At 46.0% G+C, this 19,571-nt stretch overlaps 1 protein-coding gene and 6 non-coding genes across 8 annotated transcripts; all 7 read right to left on the reverse strand.

Moving 5' to 3' along the window:
- Positions 1-7,358: 7,358 nt before the first annotated feature.
- RPS7 (ribosomal protein S7) lies at positions 7,359-19,110 on the reverse strand. Of its 2 annotated transcripts, none has more exons than XM_066597636.1 (7): positions 18,976-19,110; positions 18,178-18,259; positions 15,897-15,968; positions 13,479-13,622; positions 10,920-10,984; positions 8,937-9,087; positions 7,359-7,469 (listed from the first exon to the last, which is right to left on the reverse strand). In XM_066597636.1, the coding sequence occupies exons 2-7, from the start codon at positions 18,250-18,252 to the stop codon at positions 7,392-7,394; spliced, it is 585 nt and encodes a 194-aa protein (XP_066453733.1). In that variant the 5' UTR covers positions 18,253-18,259; positions 18,976-19,110; the 3' UTR covers positions 7,359-7,391. The 2 variants fall into 2 exon arrangements, with proteins under 2 accessions (XP_066453733.1, XP_066453724.1); XM_066597627.1 differs by having other exon boundaries at positions 8,934-9,087.
- Positions 7,538-7,759, reverse strand: LOC136594178 (small nucleolar RNA SNORA73 family). The gene has a single exon (XR_010788503.1). It is a non-coding gene; the product is annotated as a small nucleolar RNA SNORA73 family (small nucleolar RNA).
- LOC136594156 (small nucleolar RNA SNORA73 family) lies at positions 9,305-9,523 on the reverse strand. The gene has a single exon (XR_010788501.1). It is a non-coding gene; the product is annotated as a small nucleolar RNA SNORA73 family (small nucleolar RNA).
- LOC136594167 (small nucleolar RNA SNORA73 family) lies at positions 13,206-13,427 on the reverse strand. Its single transcript, XR_010788502.1, has one exon. It is a non-coding gene; the product is annotated as a small nucleolar RNA SNORA73 family (small nucleolar RNA).
- Positions 13,942-14,163, reverse strand: LOC136594134 (small nucleolar RNA SNORA73 family). Its single transcript, XR_010788499.1, has one exon. It is a non-coding gene; the product is annotated as a small nucleolar RNA SNORA73 family (small nucleolar RNA).
- Positions 16,040-16,261, reverse strand: LOC136594123 (small nucleolar RNA SNORA73 family). Its single transcript, XR_010788498.1, has one exon. It is a non-coding gene; the product is annotated as a small nucleolar RNA SNORA73 family (small nucleolar RNA).
- On the reverse strand, positions 18,341-18,562 carry LOC136594145 (small nucleolar RNA SNORA73 family). Its single transcript, XR_010788500.1, has one exon. It is a non-coding gene; the product is annotated as a small nucleolar RNA SNORA73 family (small nucleolar RNA).
- Positions 19,111-19,571: the final 461 nt, after the last annotated feature.

A 19,571-nucleotide genomic window follows, 5' to 3' on the forward strand; every position in this document is an offset into this window, starting at 1 on the left:
ATACTGGGAGCACTGGCAGATGATATATAGTTATCCTGTACTTCTCTCCAGTCATTACTAGTATACATGTAATGGAGATCTATACTGGGAGCGCTGGTAGATGATATGTAGTTATCCTGTACTTATCTCCGGTCATTACTAGTATACTTGTGGTGTAGCTCTATACTGGGAGCGCTGGTAGAAGATATATAGTTGTCCTGTACTTATCCCCAGTCATTACTTGTATACATGTGATAGAGATCCATATTGGGAGCACTGGTAGAAGATATATAGTTGTCCTGTACTTATCTCCAGTCATTACTAGTATACATGTGATAGAGATCCATATTGGGAGCACTGGTAGATGATATGTAGTTATACTCTACTTATTTCCAGTCATTACTTGTATACATGTGATAGAGATCTATACTGGGAGCACTGGTAGATGATATGTAGTTATCCTGTACTTATCTCCAGTCATTGCTTGTATACTTGTGGTGTAGCTCTATACTGGGAGCACTGGTAGATGATATGTAGTTATCCTGTACTTATCTCCAGTCATTACTAGTATACATGTGATAGAGATCCATATTGGGAGCACTGGTAGATGATATATAGTTATACTCTACTTATTTCCAGTCATTACTTGTATACATGTGATGGATATCTATACTTGGAGCACTGGTAAACGATATATACTTATTCTGTACTTATCCCCAGCCATTGCTGCTATACATGTGATGGAGATCTATACTGGAAGCGCTGGTAGAAGATATATAGTTATCCTGTAGAGATGAGCGAACGTGTTCGTTTAGGACAATTACTCGACCGAGCATCGCTTTTTTCGAGTAACTGCCTACTTGGGCGAAAAGATTCGGGGGGCACCAGGGTGGAGCGGGAGATAGCAGGGGGGAACAGGGGGGAGCTCTCTTTCTCCCCCCCTCCACTTCCCCCCGCAACCCCCGACGCCCCCCAAATCTTTTTGCCCGATTAGGCAGTTACTCGAAAAAAGCGATGCTCGATTGAGTAATTGCTCTAAACGAGCACGTTCGCTCATCTCTAATATCCTGTACTTATCTCCAGTCATTACTAGTATACATGTGATGGAGATCTGTACTGGAAGCACTGGTAGATGATATAGTTATCCTATATTTATCTCCATGCCCTGTATACATGTGATGCGGATCTATACTGGGACGACTGATAGAAGATATATAGTTATTAGAGATGAGCGAACGTACTCGGATAAGCTCTACTCGTCCGAGTAATGTGCTTTATCCGAGTACCTCCCCGCTCGTCCTGAAAGATTCGGGGCGCGCTGCGGAGCGGGGAGCTGCAGGGGAGAGCGGGGAGGAACGGAGGGGAGATCTCTCTCTCCTTCTCTCCCGCCCGCTCTCCCCTGCTCCCCGCCACAACTCACCTGTCAGCAGCGGCGCTCCCCGAATCTTTCAGAACGAGCGGGGAGGTACTCGGATAAAGCACATTACTCGGACGAGTAGTGCTTTACCGAGTACGTTCGCTCATCTCTAATAACTATATATCTTCTATCAGTCGTCCCAGTATAGATCCGCATCACATGTATACAGGGCAGAAGATGTATAGTTATACTCTACTTCTCTCCAGTCATTACTAGTATACATGTGATGGAGATCTATACTGGAAGCGCTGGTAGATGATATAGTTATCCTATATTTATCTCCATGCCTTGTATACATGTGATGCGGATCTATACTGGGACAACTGATAGAAGATATATAGTTATCCTGTACTTATTTCCAGTCATTACTAGTATACATGTGGTGTAGCTCTATACTGGGAGCACTGGTAGATGATATGTAGTTATCCTGTACTTATCCCCAGTCATTACTTGTATTCATGTGATAGAGATCCATATTGGGAGCACTGGTAGATGATATATAGTTATACTCTACTTATCCCCTGTCATTACTTGTATGAACATGTGAGAGAGATCTATACTGGTAGAAGATATAGAAGGCAAGTGGCCGGATGATAGCGTTCCACCTGAAAACAATCTGTCCTCCACTAATCCAACAGCCTGAAGACCCACCTTGCTGTCTCCTCCATACGTCTGAGCAGTCCTTTGAGCTGCTTCTATGATTTTGGAACCTATGACTCTCTGCAGCCTGTGGCGTCATGCTTGGGGGTACATCCCTGACCTCATTTTTTAATGAGCACTGGGGTAGATCAATCTGTTGAACGAGAACGCTGCAAGAGATAGTCAACACCTTGGTGACCCCCTCCTAACCTGCCACCGATATACTGCAAGCCTTGTGGACCCTCAGAAACTGCCAAACATTATCTGATCTCAGCTTCTATGGTTTCTATTAACTGCTATTATATTTGGTAAATCTGCACTACTGATCCCAGCCATCCCTCAGCTTCTATGCTTTCCACTACCAACCGCCCTTCTCTGTTGGTACGTCTGCACTACTGATCCCAGCCATCCCTCAGCTTCTATGCTTTCCACTACCAACCGCCCTTCTCTGTTGGTACGTCTGCACTACTGATCCCAGCCATCCCTCAGCTTCTATGCTTTCCACTACCAACCGCCCTTCTCTGTTGGTACGTCTGCACTACTGATCCCAGCCATCCCTCAGCTTCTATGCTTTCTACTACCGACCTCCCTTCTCTGTTGGTACGTCTGCACTACTGATCCCAGCCATCCCTCAGCTTCTATGCTTTCTACTACCCCCCCCCCTTTCTCTGTTGGTACGTCTGCACTACTGATCCCAGCCATCCCTCAGCTTCTATGCTTTCTACTACCGACCGCCCCTTATCTGTTGTACCATCTGCACTACTGATCCCAGCCATCCCTCAGCTTCTATGCTTCCTACTACCGACCCCCCTTCTCTGTTGGTACGTCTGCACTACTGATCCAAGCCATCCCTTAGCTTCTATGCTCTCTACTACCGACCCCCCCTTCTCTGTTGGTACGTCTGCACTACTGATCCCAGCCATCCCTCAGCTTCTATGCTTTCTACTACCCCCCCCCCCTCTCTGTTGTTATGTCTGCACTACTGATCCCAGCCATCCCTCAGCTTCTATGCTTTCTACTACCGACCCCCCTTCTCTGTTGGTACGTCTGCACTGCTGATCCCAGCCATCCCTCAGCTTCTATGCTCTCTACTACCGACCCCCCTTTTCTGTTGGTACGTCTGCACTACTGATCCCAGCCATCCCTTAGCTTCTATACTTTCCACTACCGACCCACCTTATGTTACGTCTGCACTACTGATCCCAGCCATCCCTCAGCTTCTATGCTTCCTACTACCGACCCCCTTCTCTGTTGGTACGTCTGCACTACTGATCCCAGCCATCCCTCAGCTTCTATGCTCTCTACTACCGACCCCCCTTCTCTGTTGGTACGTCTGCACTACTGATCCCAGCCATCCCTCAGCTTCTATGCTTTCTACTACCCCCCCCCTCTCTCTGTTGTTATGTCTGCACTACTGATCCCAGCCATCCCTCAGCTTCTATGCTTTCTACTACCAACCCCCCTTCTCTGTTGGTACGTCTGCACTACAGATCCCAGCCATCCCTCAGCTTCTATGTTTTTTGTGAAACAGAGCCAGATATCCCACTTGCCAATGTGTGATTTCCTTACAGATAAATAAGGGGGATGGAATAATACCTCCACAGCACCACCCCTCGGAAAGGAGCAATCCCCAAAGTCAATGCTAGACTCTTTATACAAGCCTTGTAACAATGACTAAGAATTGAAAGCAAAGCCAGACTATGCAGACAGCTGTTTTTGCCCTTTATCAGTGTGAAGCAGGAGTCTGATTTTGCTAGAGAGGCCCATGACGTGGGTCAGTAACGCTATATTTTCTCCTTAAGGAGAAATGTGATGGACATCCTTAAGGAGAAAACATAGCGTTTCTGATCCCCGTCAGAATCCAACTGGACACTGATGAAAGGCAAAAACCCTGAAACAGCTGTCTGTGCATGGGCTCTGCCTTTGCTTTCAGTTCCTGGTCATTGACTTTAGGTATTGCTACCTTCCAATAGGTGGCACTGTGGAGGTATTGTTTCATCTCCCTTATTTGCATATTACCCAGAGGAGCATAAATGGCCTTTCAAGTCTCCTCACTCACCATCCAGGTGCTCTCCCTAAGAAGGAAAGATAACGTTTCTTTCCTTCCAGATGTGAGTCGGTTTTTTGTTAAAAATGCCTCGCATCAGTTCAGGGAAGTAGCGATCCGCGGTTAAGAATTGCCGAGTGTTTTCCATTGTTTTCAATGGGAAATCTTGAATCGCACTTGCGTGTACATAGTACACGGTGCAATGCTTGCCGTCCCCATTGAAAACAATGAACAATGCATTCTGAGGGAACGGCCAAAGATAGGACATGCCGCATTCTCCCCCCCAGAAATAGCTGGGAGTACAGGAAAGTAACTCGGACATATTACTTTGCCTTAATGCCGTTTACATCATAACACAAATCTGACATGATTTTAGCACGTGTGTGAAAATGGCCTTAGGGCCCCTTTCCATGGGATGATTGTTGGCTGCACAAGTACCTGACAATCGTCCCAGTGATTATCAGTCATACTTTCACACAGGCGCGATCACTTGGAATGGAGGCGGAGCAGCTCCTAGATCGTTCAGACCGCCTGCCTCCATTCACAGTAAACAGGAAGTTACAAGCCCTCTTACACATGGGTTTCTCTAACTTCGCACCAGGGGCTTAATACTCAACTATGACAAGGGATACTATTGCTGCTTGGAAAAACGCGAAAAGCCTATAGGTTACCATACAAATTGTCAAAATATATGGATTTATGGAGATAGCCAGAGTTTAAGGAGGGCCAGGTCAATAAAATGTTTGAATTCTGGCATAAAAAAGACATGCCTGTTCAACATCTCTTTCAGCATAAGGAATCTGGATACAGAACATTTAAGGAGCTGCGAGATATATATGACTTCCCTGAGGAGCACTTCTTACCATATGCACCAGACTAGCTGATGTCTCAAACGAGGCAGTAATCAACCCAATTGACTTACATAGACTGTTCCTGTGGGATTAATCGTATATCTCCACCCTATACCATTGATTTAGGGAACGGTGAATACTACCAGAAAATTCCTGGTTTTAAGAGATGGGTGCGGAAACTCCAGGATCCGGAGATACACGAAAAGTTGGTTGAAAGGTAGGCCTCTGTGAGAAAGGCCGTAACAACCGACAGATTGCAGGAAACCCATTTCAAAATAATATATGGTGTGCTATATGGTTTTGATATTCCTCCTCCTCCCAGTGACCCAGGCGTGCCCTAGATGTTCACAACCAAAATCTGATTTTCTACATGGTATCTGGCATTGCCCCCAAATTAAAATATTCTGGACAGAGGTCCAATCACTTAGGCCTAAAACTGGAGGCTTATCCATTCCGTTAACGCCACACGCTTACACATATTCCATTCTCTCCCTAGTTATGTCAAGAACACAAACGACACTATTCTTTTAATAAGCAAAAAGGTGCTTGTTGGCAAACTGGTTGCAGACAAAACCCCAGTACTATTAGTTATATTACAGCAACTAAAACACCTTTATAAAAATGAAGAGACTGGAGATAAAGATGTACAGAATGCCAAGCAAAGTTCTTTAAGTGGCAGGTTTTTATAGACATTGCTTATCTAATAATGTACTACACTGATGCCATATGGTTTAGAAATTTACAAAAAAAATATATATATTTTTTTTACTATACCTTGTGTCCCTCTGAGGGACTTACACCATACCAGCTCTGATAAGGCATTGCAGGATTTCCCTCCTGCAATGACTTATCGCTTGTTACAGCGATCTTAGGCAATGGTAATACAGGACGCCCGTATCTGGCATCCTGTTGACATGGCAACCAGCCAGGGTCTCTGCGATTATATCGCGAGAGTCCGGCAACGTCAGAGGGAGCGTGCTCCCTCTGTAAAACCTTCCCGTGATCTACATAGATCGCAGCAGGGAAGGAGTTAACAGCAGGGGGCGCATCTCCGATGCACCCCGACTGTTGCAGCGGGAGACCGGCTATTATTGACAGCCGGCTCCCGCTGCTGGATAGTGCAAGATCGCTTCTGATCTCACGCTATCCCCATGACGCAAGGGTACGTCTAGTTGTGGGAAGTACCCCGCAGCCATGACGTACCATTATGTCATATGTGGGGGGAAGGGGTTAAAGAGCCCTTAGTATTAAAATAAGCCAGTTTATCACAGTCGCTACTAAAAGGATAAATCTAAATTTTAGACCATCTAATCTAACTTAATAGTACCTAGTATTTGGCAAACTTTGGTGAAATTTTTTTGTACAACCCCTTTGTTGTACAAGTTGCAAAAGGTGTCTAAAAACATGCTAAATGTGGTGCAAACCATGCAAGACAATATTCTGGTGCAACATGTGCCAGAAAACGGTTGCATTTCCAATAGTAAATCTGCCCCATTGTGCACCAAGTTGTGGTGTAAACTAATGCCGAGTTTACACGGGAAGAATGTCTGGCAAACTATGCCCAACATTCGTCCGTGTGTCCTCACTGCTGCGCTCCTGCATGGGAGCTAGTAGTGCTGGCTTGTTCAGAGTGGCCAGCTGGAGGGGGGGGGGGGGGGGGGGGGGGATTTCTCTCCTCTTGCTCCCCCATCCCTCTCCATTGACAGAACACAGCGGCTGTTCAGTGCTGAATGGCTGCTATTTAAACTAAACGATGAGCAATCAACTCACTGTCCATCGTTTCTGCAGCATGGACGATGAGCAGATCGCTCAGTGTAAATAGCAGCTGTTCAGTATTGAACGGCTGCTATGTTAAGTCTATGGAGAGGGGTGGGTGAGCGCGAGAAGTCTCCTGCTGCCTTGCTGAGAGCCAGCCATACTAGCCGCTGTGCAGGTGCACAGCAGCTACTATTTGCCAAGACGAGTGTCGGGCACTGTTTGCCCAACACTCGTCCCGTCTAAAAGGGCCTTAAGCCAATAGGTGATAGCCAGTTAGTCCAGAAAGTCTAACAATACCCAAGATTTATCATGCATCATAGTCACTGATACATTTGGCCCATTTTACGACAGTATGGTCTACATTTTCACTGTTTAATTTATGTATTAATAGATCTGCCACACCGGCTCTATAACTTCTCCACTTTATTCTCAATATTAAGTTCCATCCCTAATGTCACATGATGTTGAGACAATTGATGCTCATTCACCATTACTTAACCTCTCCACTGCTGAGTTCATGTTTTGATCACAGATCAGTCATTCACCACTGAATACTATTACTAATCAGTGATCAAGAAGCAGAGCACTTGCTCAGTCCCTGAAGAAACAGGCCTTAAGTATACAGGCCAGTAGCCAGGACGTCTATGGCAAATGAAAAACCAAAACATAACAAGTACTTTTTATTAGATCAAGTAGCACATTACAGCTGGAATTCTGGGAATTCAAAAACCACGTCTTTTCCTGTGAGTTTCTTGTAGACACCAGAAAATGTTTCAACCTTGATGGGAGAAGAGAAACAGAAGTTACTAACACATCCTGAGAAAAGTCTGGTAGACTTTACTAAAACATTGTGCCCTGCATGGTTTGTCTCCTCTGTCACCGCCCGAGAGCTCAGAGAAGTTGTAGGAATATACAGGACGCCGTCCGCACCAGCCAGGAGGCCGGGGACTGACATGATCTCCAACGTCGTGGAACGGGACTGTACGTCACTGCGCCCTGAGACGCTACGCTCCCATACGCCACAAGGACAGAGCCTGTGGGAGCAACCCCACAGGATATCCACGTTGGGATAAAAGTCCAACAAATATATCAATAGGCCCTCATTACATCTTATAAGACAGCCGAGCCCAAGTCACTAGAGTGGCACATCAGCCTAGTTAAAGGGTTGTCAGCTTTGCACAACCCACTTTTCTTAGAAAATCCTTCTAATGTAACCCAAATGATCTGCTATAATCTTTGGCGAAACCAGCAGCAAGTGCTTATAACTCCAAATAAGTCAGAGGGGTCTGGGACTTGGCAATCAGCTGACATTGCTAGAAGCAGATAGTGCTGTCAGCATTGCAGCGGCCCTGATTTGCTACTATAGGCGCATTCAATGCCATTTCATTTAATGCCTGTAGTATCAAACCATGTCGCTGCAATACAGACAGTGTCATCTGCTTCCAGCACTGCCCAATCCCGAGCAGATGTACACTGATCAGTAAAAGTCTGGGAAAACCACTATAAGCATTACAGTTCCCATTAAAAGTCAGTCCATTTTCGGTGTAAGGTAAGGATGTGTAAAGGAAACTTGTTAGCAAGTTCAAACATTAAACAATAGTGAAATAGTGAAGTTTCCAAAATTTCTTTTGCTGTGGCTGAAGAGATCTCTGCAGTAGTATTTTAAATGTTCCCATGCGAATAAAGCAAAGTGTGGTCTGGTGGGCAGGCCAGAGTCTCTACTGGGTGAAGTTTTCCAGATAAATCTCTTCCTCTTTGTTTGTGTGCCGTGATGACGTTATCTATAGTACTCCAAACCTCATGCATGTGCTAAAAGTTTGCAGACCAGTGGAAGTTGGTTGGAGTTTCCATGATAAACATGTACCTCTTTGCAGGTGTGGGTGATGTCAGACTAGGTGACTGCTAGGATCAGCTGTCCCATGAAAGGGACAGATCTGCACCTACGCCAACCTTCGAACTCTTGGCACATAAGCGAGATTTGGAACAGAGATTGTCCACCCCACTCATGGGAACACTCAGCTTCGTTTGTATGTGGCACAGGAACATTTTGGACGATTACATTTCTTAAGGAAAGTCTTCAGCCTTACTGCACCCTTCTGTCACTGAAGAATGTTTAATATGTACGAACCTGTTGACAGCTTCCCTTTAAAGATATTTCCAAAACACATTCATGGACCACACTGCAAACGGGTGCTGCAAGAGTCAATGACTTATTTCAAACTGTTTACCGAATTCAAACTACTACCTTGTGTTCAACATTGTTCTGTTGTGCCTTGTCCAAGTGGACTTTGATAAGTCGACTGCCGTCCAACTTCACACGGATCCTTTTGCCCACAATTTCACTTGGGTACACCAAGTCCTCAAGGATGGCATCATGCACTGCAGTGAGGGTACGGCTAAATTAGAAAGAAGTGTTAACATTTTAAAACCACTGAACAGCAAAACTAGTACAAAGGCTACACCCAAATATTGGGAACCGCAAAAATACATTGAAAAGGCCTAGCAAAACAAGCTGCATGAATTTTAATTGCCCGACATACATTTGAAATTTCCCACTGAAGGTGAAGTACTGAACCCTTAATACACAGCTCTGCCAACTTCCAATTTGTCTACAAGTGTATCCTGCATGGTTTGTCTCCTCAGTCACCGCCCGAGAGCTCAGAGAAGTTGTAGGAATATACAGGATGCCGTCCGCACCAGCCAGACCGGGGACTGACATGATCTCCAACGTCGTGGAACGGGACTGTACGTCACTGCGCCGTGAGACGCTACGCTCCCATACGCCACAAGGACAGAGCCTGTGGGAGCAACCCCACAGGATATCCACGTTGGTTCCCAAAATGCTTTAGGACATGTGCAACAAACCTTCAACTACAGAGAGGCCTTAAAAATCAGATGCAATAGTTTGACAGCTGTGCTCACTAGCTCTTCCATGCACCGAAAAACGCTGCTTGAGCCAACGTTTGTGTGTTTACCGAGTTAAGCCAGAACTTAATGTCCTATTTAGACGGGGCAACAGTTGACTAAACGACTGCACGAGCGCCAACTTGATAGGCTCATTATGGGCCGAAACATTGCCTACCATTTGCAGATGGAGAAAATATTAAAGCAACCTTTTTTTTTCTCCAGTTTATGATGGCACTACTTCTAATTTCTGCATGGGGTCGTTTGGCTCTGACCTACTATAGTGGCGTGCATCTGCTTTCCACCTCACCCTGAGGTGGTGTATCTTGTGAGTGCTGCTGTATAGTTTTTCCTTTCTCTGAATGCACGAGCGCCAACATCACCGCTAAGGTAGTTAGCGCTCGTGCCGACAGGCAGAGAACATCACTGAGCTTATCACGCAGCGCTTCACATTCTGTGAAATGTTTAAATGCAACAAGTCCGCAACCCAGTGATGTTTCATGCTAACTGAAAGTCCGTGATAAGTAGTGAAAGAACGGCAAGATTTTCTTTTTTACATTTACACTGGATGATCACTCAAATTTGTTCGTTTGAATGAATTTTGAGTGATAATCATCCCAAGTAAAAGGTCCTCAATTTAAGGCTTTTTTACAAGCAAAGATAATTTAAAGGAATGAAAGATTGAAACATTTAGCAATCTATTTGCATAAGGTGTTAATGACCATCAACGCATCCTCATCTTTATTTGTGTCTAAAAGGACCTCCTGGAGTAGTTTGCAGAGCCCAGCCTGTGTTTAAACATGCCCAGCTGTCAACACATTCCATAGTTCTCCTCACGGCTAGTATAAACATGCTGCAGTCTTTTGAAAGATGTGCAAAATATATTCAAATGGAATGTATCTGATCAGTCTTTCAGCAGCTGAACGATTGATTTTAAGTGAACCAAAAAACAATCGTTCAAACGAGAAGGGCATGATGTCCGTGTTTACATGCAACAATTACCGCTCATTTTCAGATGCTTGGAAAAATTTTGAGTGATAATCGTTGCATGTAAAAGCCTTTATAGAGCTGTCTGGCTTAGCTCTTTGAAACAATAGAATTAAGAGTTTAAATTTAACACCCCAATGCTTCTTTCACACATCTGTCAGCAGAAAGTTTAACTGACCACATACACAATAGTCATCCAAGCTCTGCCTTCATCAGTGGGTTCACATGACTAAAACTTGCAGATTTCCAGCATGGATTTCATACAGTAAATCTACAGCTTGTGCCAATGACTTCAGAGGTTTTCTTTAGCTGAAACTACTACAGTATTGGCCCTTACCTTCTGGGACGCTTCTGCTTGTTTTTCGTGCGGCTTTTCCTTGTTGGTTTGGGCAATATTCTTCTCTGTAGGAGAAATGAAAAATAGTAAATGCCTGTAGCATAATTAAAAACACAAAATCAAACACCTGAAGTATTTTAAAAACACTGCCCAAACAAACAAAACCAAACCTTAAAAGCACTCAGAGCTTGTTGACCAGTAGACACCTCTATGATGAAATTGGAGATTTCACCCAACAGTCTGAGAGGAGGCGCATTATTGGAATGTGAGAAGCTGGATGGTTGCATCGACAAATTGCCTCCACGTGGTCCATTCTGACCAGACTGATAGGAGGTGTTGGGACCAGTGGGTGCAAGGGTTTTTTTCATATAACATCCCATTTTTTATTAAAGTGGCTTTCTAAATAAAGCATTGGTGACAGGGTGAGAAGAGAAGATATGTATGACAATAGTCACCTTCCTGCTGCTATGCTACTACCCACTTACTGCCAATTCAGATCTCTGTTCTGTTTTCTTTGGCTGCAATGGTCAAATGATTGTTTACCCAAGTGACCACAGCAGCCAATAGGAGTCCCCAAAAAGACATCTGTGATGTCCCGTAAACCAGTGCAGAAATTTTACGGCATGTGACCAGGCCATAAGACCCAGTGAGATCAGCCAACAAGTATATCACCTTTACACAGTTTTGGATACTGTGGTCCCAAAGCTATTAAATATTTTTCAGGGAGTTTTTTTTCTCTCTTTTTAAAAGACAAGCCTTTTAAATATTTTCAGGGAGCAATGAAACTGCAAATATATCTGGAGACGCCTCATTCTTATCAAGGTAGTTCAGACATGGAAAACTAAAGCCATTTTCAGAAACTTTACTACTGATCGGCAGGGTTCCACAACACAGCTGATCGCCACCATACAACTGATCGCCAGGCCCACTGCTAGTACAGAGCCAGAAGCAGATAGCGCTGTCAACATTGTAGCAGCCCGAATAATGCTGGCACAGCTCCCATTGAATTCCATTACTGTTGTGCCTGTAATACCAACTCTGGGGGCTGCAATATGAACAGTGCAATCCACTTTCAGCTTGGACTTTGCCAACGGCAGGGATCCTAAAGGGGAAGGGGGGGGGGGGGGGGAACCTAGTCGATCAACTACCCTGGATTCAAAGTGGTCAGTTTGTTTTTTTTAGACAGACCATTATGAGGTTTAATGGTTTGACACTTAACTTTCTTAGTATTCATCTCATCATCACAGATGGATTTACAAAGAAAGGCAACACCTATACTGAATTGCCACATTATTAAACACACCAGACCTTTCAAGACTGGAGCATCCACGAATGGCATTTAAAACGTTGGACGAGGATGCCAAGAATCATGCTGATGAACAGGCAGTGTGCAGTCAAGAAAAATGCAAATTCAACACTGGTGCTCCAACTAACGTGTCCAAAAGAACAACTCATCAGTCCTTGACACTGATGGGCTGTAACAGCAGATGACTGGTTCAAGCGTCATTGCTGTAAAAGAAAAAAAAAAAAAACAGACAAGACTCCAGTGGGCAAAATACCAAATCTATATAGCCGAGCACCACAAACTGATGAATCTTTCCAATCAGGAATCAATAGTTCCAGCTTGGTGGAGTTAGGCTGGGGAGGCTTTCACACGGAATGTATTCCCGGTGGAGATCTTGCGGTTTTGCTGCAGCAAAAAACCCACAAGATTTCCACCGGGAAAGCGCTGCTTCAAAACCCACACCACTTAGCCGCGGGTTTTGGAGCGGCTTGGCCGCACACTTTTCCGCTGCGGCCGGTGCTCCCAGCGGGAGAGGAAAAAAAAAAATAAAATAAAAAAGGCTTTGCTGTAATGGATTGGCCACCCTGCATGGACGAGATTTTTCACAAATCTCATCCACATGGCTGGCTAATCCCAGGATTGGTGGCCGCATGCAGATTTTACACAGCGAAATTCCAGGTAGAATTTCCGTGGCAAGTCTGTCCTGTGTGAACCCAGCCTTATGGTGTGGGGAAGGTTTTCATGGCACATCCTGGGTCCTCCTATTTCTGTGGATGAACGCCATAATGATAGACTGCAGCTCTGCAGGCCGAAGGAGAGCCAATGCACTACTAGATGGCGGTATCTAATAAAGTGGCCATTCAGTACAAGTATAGATACACCATTTACAATAGGCGATCATTACAGCTAACTTCCTCCACCCAGCACAATGCTAAACACCACAGGAGCAGATGTGCAAAAGTCTGAGGAAAAAGAAATTTTAAAATTCTGTACACAACTATATATGTGCCCTGCATGGTTTGTCTCCTCCGTCACCGCCCGAGAGCTCAGAGAAGTTGTAGGAATATACAGGACGCCGTCCGCACCAGCCTGGAGGCCGGGGACTGACATGATCTCCAACGTCGTGGAACGGGACTGTACGTCACTGCGCCGCGAGACGCTACGCTCCCATACGCCACAAGGACAGAGCCTGTGGGAGCAACCCCACAGGATATCCACGTTGGGTTATAACGAGCATATATTAATAAATTATGCCAACTGTGCAAGGCACATACCTGAGCAATGAAGACCACGTGCTTGCCACTGAACTTTTTCTCCAGCTCGCGCACCAGCCTGACTTGGATCTTCTGGAAAGATTTCAGCTGAGGGACTGGAACGAAGATGATTATTGCTTTTCTACCACCTCCAACTTCAATTTCCTGTGAGAAAAACATGATACAGCTACAGGACTTGTTCCCCACAAATCATTTATGTCTTTTGAAAGCCAAGTATACTGTACACCGTGCACCATATACATTAATGGATCACTATGGCTGAGAGAACTGATCGCGTGACGCCATATCATTAAATCCAGAATGTGTACATACGTAAATTGCTACTGTATTTATGTTTGCCTGCACAACGGTACAGTGGTGCCAGTAACACCGTATAGAGCTGTAATATCACTGCATGAGGTCTAAATCTTGGAAAGGCCTTGAAGAGAAGAGCAGTAAAACTTGGATGACTTGCCCGAGTCTTAAGTGTATCCTGCATGGTTTGTCTCCTCAGTCACCGCCCGAGAGCTCAGAGAAGTTGTAGGAATATACAGGACGCCGTCCGCACCAGCCAGGAGGCCGGGGACTGACATGATCTCCAACGTCGTGGAACGGGACTGTACGTCACTGCGCCCTGAGACGCTACGCTCCCATACGCCACAAGGACAGAGCCTGTGGGAGCAACCCCACAGGATATCCACGTTGGGTTAAACCCTTTATGCATTGATTCCATATTCAACTGTAAATTGCTGTGTTCTATAATAGCATCTATTAATAGTCAAAACCTCCCAGCTTGGTCAGCATACTTATTTTTATGGAAGTTACATTTTTTTAATACAAATTACCCCCTTATTTCTACATAATTATAATATACATAAAATATATCATTACCCCACCCAAACAATGCAATAAATCATAAGTACTGTGACACCTTTGGGGTTGATAGCTCATCGGACCGCCATCTTTCCTCCACTAGATGGTCACACACCAGTAAAGGACTAATAATCGTGATGCACGTCTGGGACCAGGCTCATGTGCAGGGACGTGTCCTGCAGTACGCTCGGCCTCGGACATCCCTGTGCACATGCCTAGTAAAGGATGTGCAGTCGAGCTGGTGTCAGTCATTCAGCAAGACATGGCGTTTTGGATAACCCAGGGAATAGAGCTCAGACTAGTCCAAGATAGTGGACTGCCCATCGGAAGGTTACCGGATGATCTGAATATCATACACCACGGAGAACTAGTGATTTCATTGGTATAAGAGCACTTTGAAGAAAAAGTGAGGCCGGGCTCACATGGCCATATCGGAATATGCAGCAGAAAACCTGCAGTGTTTTACACCTGTATGCACTGCATATGTTACATGCACAAAAACGAACGCAAGCAGGAATATCAGAAGTTGCTCCACCCCAGGGAAATACCCTTCTAGCACTCACATGATTGCATAGGTGCCATTTTCTTGTGCTTTCCTGCATTTGTGAGAGTTGTTGGCAGCGCTCTAAACCCCACTAGAGAATGATGCTCTCTTATCTTGGCTGTTTTTCCCCAACTTGTGCTCAGTTGCGTCCAATGCATCAGAGCAGGGAGTTTGTCCGTATCAAAAGAAGCCATGGTTCATATATTATGGCCTCCAATATCCACAAACAGCTTGGATGGGTCAGCGGTCGAAACATGCTGTCCTGCACTGTCTGCCTACAACTTCCTAGTTTTTAATTTCCTTCTCGGGTTTTCTAGCAACATGCATAAAAAGACAATCGCAAAGACAAAGTAATTGCATATGCATTGCGTTTGGAACGCACCCATAGAGAATATGGCTCTTATGCGTGTAATAGGCGGAAAAATAGAACATGCTGTGTTGTTCTTTAGTTGTGTACAATACACATTAAATATATGGAAGTGGAACAATGAAACCCCACGAACATACGTCAACGTTCTTTCGCGCAAATTATGCAACGAAAATACAGTGGTGTGAGCCCGGTCCGAGACATTTAAACTGGGCTTCATAGTTGGGATCTATTTGGGATGTTAAATTCAGATTACAGCCTACCTTTAATGGGACGCTTGCCTTTGACGACATAGTTACAATGTAACATTATCAACATGTTACAGGACTATAGAGAGGAACACTGAAGTCGAATGAAGTAACCAAAGTGTACCTGCTGTAGGTGATCGCCTTTTCCTAAACAAATGGGGGTGAGGAAAGAAGGGAATACATTTTTAAAATCTGGCGCACGGAGTGTGACTAGAGAACCATGCTCTTTTCCAACATGGCTGTAAAAGTTCACATGCAACCAGGTTACTTCCACTGACCGATCCCTTCACCCACAAATAATCTCCGACTCTCAAACCCTTCATTATTCCTGCTAACCAAACTTTAAGCCCAAGCTCCAACCACCGCCTCGAATGGAGGCACAGACGACACGAGGATTCCCGTTGTACCTTAGCTGCAGTAATATTTAGTTCCCTTAGTTGAGCTTTAAGGTCTGAATTCATTTCCAGCTCCAGCAGAGCCTAAAAGGAAGAGAAGGAGAGAGTGAATTCTGAGGCTCACGGGTACAACACACAAGTCATTCTACAGACACTCATGTATCCTGCATGGTTTGTCTCCTCAGTCACCGCCCGAGAGCTCAGAGAAGTTGTAGGAATATACAGGATGCCGTCCGCACCAGCCAGGAGGCCGGGGACTGACATGATCTCCAACGTCGTGGAACGGGACTGTACATCACTGCGCCCTGAGACGCTACGCTCCCATACGCCACAAGGACAGAGCCTGTGGGAGCAACCCCACAGGATATCCACGTTGGGTTATAACATGCTTTAAAGGATATCTGCAGAGTAATGAACAGCAAATCAAACATAGGTCACATGAAGTCTTATGATGCTCCGACATCTAAAGGTGCCATCAGGAGATCATATCAAAAGCAAATTGACTCCCAAACCTATGAGGTGCTTTCCAGAAGCCACCATGCCAAACTTTACAACTGGACAGCCCCATTACAGGAATTTTCTGCTTTAAAGGGGTTTTCCTGGACTTTATTCATGACCTATCCTCAATAAAGGTCATCAATAGTTGATCAGTAGATGCCTGTCACTCAGGATCCCCCCCCAATTAGCTGATCACCAGATCCACAGGCAGTGCAAACAGTAGTGGTAGCGGATAGAGGCGTCTGCATTGCAGCAGTACAGTTTGGTACTGTAGGCCCAGCTCCCGTTTCATTCAATGAGGGCTTTGCCTAAAAGACCAAACCAGGCCTCCAAAATGTTGATAGAGCCATTGGCTCCTACCACTATGCCCACTGACAGCAGTAGTAGGGGTGTGCAAAAGTGCACATAAAACACATCTGGAGCTCATTAGGCTACATTGCCTTCTAAATCTGGCCCATGTGACTAGGCCCTGCAGTACAAAAAGTACTTTATATGTGCCAATAGACACACAGGAGCGCCTCATTCAAGGTGCAAATGCATCGTGCTTTGGTGTGCACAAAACCGCATACACCCGTGTCAAGGAGCCATAAGGTAACATTTAAAAAAAAACTGAATGCTAAAGTTGGCTAGCCCTTTATACAAAGCTGAGCTTCCTACTATGTCATATTTCAGTTACTTAAGGGAGAAGGCCTAATCTAGGGGTGTAGCTAAAAGCTCATGTTCCCGGGTGCAAAAGTTTATCTTGGGCAAAACCTGTGCCAGGGCCCCCAACTATCATGCTTTATTCATAGTACTGGACTGTATATAGAGAAGAGGCCTCATGGGCCCCCTAAGGCTCCTGGGCCCGGGTGCAACCGCATCCCCGCTAGTTACACCAGTGACCTTCTCTCTGTGGGACTGACCACTGAGACTCCCCACAAACAACTCTGAATGAATGGAACAGTGATCAAACATTCATCTTTAGGCCCAATGCACACAGGCGGAGTTTGGCTGCGAAATCCAGAAGGGGCGCCCGCCTCCAGATTCCACAGCAATAACCCTCCATGGCATGCAATGCTTAAAAGATTCTTCATGCACATGGGTGGAAAGTAATCGCGGTTTCCACTTGCGGATGAAAAATTGCAGCATGTTCCATTTTCCTGCGGCTCTCGCACCCAGGTCGCGGATTCCACGGGAAAGGAAGGCATTTAATTTTTTTTTTTTTTAATCTGTACTGCACATGTCGTACTGCTGCGGTTCGTCCACAGTACAGAGGAGCCGGAAGAAGAGGTCCGCAGGAGGAATCCAGACCTGCCGTGTGTATGAAGCACGAGCGGAAATCCCGCCGCGGGATTTACGCCGCTGAAAGTTTGCATAGGAGTGCATTAAAATACGCACTCCTATGCAGACGGCCGCGGTTTGGCCGCGCGAAATCTCGCACGGCAAATAAACCGCGGCATGTCCTAATTTTCTGTGGGGCACGCACTCACCTGGCCGCCGGCTCCGGTCTGCACATGCGCCGGCAGCGCGGCAGCCGGCACATGAAAGAGCCGGGGCCGCCAGGCGCGGGTGAGTACGCGCTCGTCCCTGCAGGCTCTCGGGTCGGGTCCCGCGGCGAGAATTCTCGCTGCCGGATCCGACCCGCTCGTCTGCAGGCGGCCTAAGTCTATAGTCAAAGCCATTGTTCCATTCATTCAGGGACACTGAGCCATGTGGGGGTCTCAGCAGCCAGCCCCCCACTGATCAGGCTCTCCTGTAGGTAGGTGATCAATGAGTTCATTGGAACAAACTCCAAGTGGCGGACTGTAAAACTTACCTGGGAGATGCCAGACTCAAACTCGTCCGGCTTTTCGCCATTTGGCTTGACGATCTTGGCGCTCGTGCTGAACATGGCCTTTCTGTAAAAAGTAAAAGACACGTTAGCAAAGACCTAAAATATAACCGCTAAACGTAAATACGTGAGCATCAGGTATGGCGGAGGGTGTATCCTGCATGGTTTGTCTCCTCAGTCACCGCCCGAGAGCTCAGAGAAGTTGTAGGAATATACAGGACGCCGTCCGCACCAGCCAGGAGGCCGGGGACTGACATGATCTCCAACGTCGTGGAACGGGACTGTACGTCACTGCGCCCTGAGACGCTACGCTCCCATACACCACAAGGACAGAGCCTGTGGGAGCAACCCCACAGGATATCCACGTTGGGTACAGCACACCAAGGGTTAATACATGGAGACTGAAGTCCTGGGGCCCGCTGCTCTTAATCAGTGGAGCCCCCAGTATTATCTATACAGCCCCTATATATAATGCACGGAGGTCTGCCCTGGATTGTAATAACCCCCCATTATACACGTTACAGTACTAGAAGCCGTCGGCATACCACGTGACCGCTCGCTGCGCTCAGCCTCCCTCACAGCCTCCATGGCTACCGGCCGCTGCATCCAAGTCTACAATCATCCGGCTCCATCCACCTCACACACAGCGCTCCGCAGCACCACCCTCATGTCTACGAGAAGAAGGGAGCCTTTACCGCCTGTATATGTAGCCATTTCGTGCCGCCAAGCGAGGGATAACATTAAGAAAAGAGCCGTTCGCTCCAGAGGACTCGCCGCACTCACCGTCCTGTCTCGCAGCAGGCCTAGGAAGAGGACGAGATCTCGCGAGACCGGCCCAGATCTCGGCTGAGCGCAAAGGAGCATGGGAAATTAGGGGCGTGCATATCACTGCGTTTTCCCGCCTCTACGTCGTAGTGAGGGCGGAAGTGAGAGATAGTGAGGGATAGTGAGGGCGGAAGTGAGGCCAGTGCTGGAAAATGAAAATTATTATTACTTATTGCATTCATGTTTGGGATGTCATTTTAATATGCATGATATCAGTCAATTTAACTTACTTTAAGGCCGGCGGCATACGAGTTTGCATTGCAGAATCCGTGATCGGTGTCCGCAGCAAATTCAGAACATGCTATGCAAAATCGCTTTTTCCTGCACACTCGCGGAAATAAATTGTGATTTCCACGAGCAGAGGAAAAATTGCAGCATGTTCTACTTTTGGTCGGTGTCTGCACAAACGACCAACAACCCATCCGCAATTGACATTGCGGATAGGTCATGGGTAGCAACGGCATGGGAAAAACAGGTTTTAAAAAAATGCACTGCGCATGTCCAATGGCGACCATCTCTAATAAAAATGAAGATGACAGAAGGCAGATATGCAG

Source organism: Eleutherodactylus coqui, chromosome 1, assembly GCF_035609145.1.
Source record: "Eleutherodactylus coqui strain aEleCoq1 chromosome 1, aEleCoq1.hap1, whole genome shotgun sequence".
NCBI classification, from domain to species: Eukaryota; Metazoa; Chordata; class Amphibia; order Anura; family Eleutherodactylidae; genus Eleutherodactylus; species Eleutherodactylus coqui.